Genomic DNA, 1311 nt, shown 5'->3' on the forward strand with positions numbered 1-1311 from the left:
GTTGGGGGTCATGAGCGGGATGTCGTCTGGAGAGCGGCGCAAGGTGAGGGTGTAGTCGGGCAGAGCGGCCAGGCGCAGGGTGTCGTGGGGCGGCACAGCCTCACACTCGTGATGCCCCTGGCTCACCTGCAAGGAGGGCATCTCCTCGTCGGGCGCGTGAGCGATGTCGTTGGTGGTGCCACGCTGGGGGCTGGGCTGCCGGTGCGTGTCCTGCCGGCGCTTGTCCTTGCGGTAGTAGAGGGCAGCGAAGGCCAGCACGTTGAGGAAGAGGAGGGAGGCTCCTACGGCGATGGTGACGCTCAGCTCGGTGGAGTAGTCACGAGGGCTCTCAAGCAGGGTACCTGCCTCCTGCTCCGGGCTCCACTTCTCCTTCCCGTTTTCACTGTTGTAGGCGGGTGAGATGGCGGGGCGCTTGGTGGTCCAGATCTTGCCGTTGGGCCGGCGGGGGATATGGGAGTTTTGTGTGGTGTCAGGTGGCGGCACTTTGGTGGTGGTGGAGGTGTAGTGGAACATATCATGCAGGTTATACAGGTGAGGGACCAGGTGCTTCCAGAAAGCCACCTTGGTGGCCCTATAGTGGTCACGTACCCGTGGCTTCAGCCCGATGTGCAGGTACAGTTGGTCACGGGGGTTGTACTTGGACCAGGCTACCTCCTCAAACCGGTTGGCCTTGGTGTGGATGAACTTGGTGTCCTGGGGGACGGGCTTGTTGGGGTCCCTGCAAAACACAGGCAAAACAGAGCTAGCACCAGGAAAAGCCAGAGAGGCGAGGAGGGAGAGCCAGAGAGGCGAGGAGGGAGAGCCAGAGAGGTGAGGAGGGAGAGCCAGAGAGGCGAGGAGGGAGAGCCAGAGAGGTAAGGAGGGAGAGCCAGATGCCAAGGTGGAGGCTGGGGGAACCTTTGCCTCAGTGGTTGCACAGAGTGGGCTGGTGAAAGGTTCTGCATGGCTGGGCAGTAGCCCAGTCCTGGGTCAAGTTTTACCCATGATAACCACAGCCAACCAACCTCCCCGCCCCTGTGCTTAGCTGCGTCCTGTCCCAGGGGCTGGCCATGCTCTGAGCTTCTCACTGTGACTGATGCCCTGACGCCAGTGAAGATGCAGCACACAGACCTCTGGGCACAGAGGGCTCAGTGTCCCACACCAGGCATGACACCTTTGCACCACAGCATGGTCCCAAGGGGTGCAGCTGCAGTGAGTGCAGACACCCCAGGCACAGCACCCATCCCCAACTCACCCTGTCTTAGCAAAGTTGGTCCAGTAGGTCATCACCACAGCGCTGAGCATGACGTCGTTCTTGGAGAAGTTGCAGGG

The 1311-nt window shown here is 61.3% G+C and overlaps 1 protein-coding gene across 1 annotated transcript in view; it reads right to left on the minus strand.

Moving 5' to 3' along the window:
- The window catches only part of LOC104525824 (neuroligin-3), a gene marked incomplete at its 5' end in the record, with an annotated part of 7671 nt that overhangs the window by 219 nt on the left and 6141 nt on the right, over positions 1–1311 (minus strand). The window contains 2 exon segments of the mRNA XM_010169083.2: positions 1–718; positions 1235–1310. Coding sequence (XP_010167385.2) covers positions 1–718; positions 1235–1310 — 794 coding nt within the window.

This window comes from Antrostomus carolinensis, unplaced genomic scaffold (assembly GCF_000700745.2).
Source record: "Antrostomus carolinensis isolate BGI_N321 unplaced genomic scaffold, ASM70074v2 scaffold29245, whole genome shotgun sequence".
Lineage (NCBI taxonomy): Eukaryota > Metazoa > Chordata > Aves > Caprimulgiformes > Caprimulgidae > Antrostomus > Antrostomus carolinensis.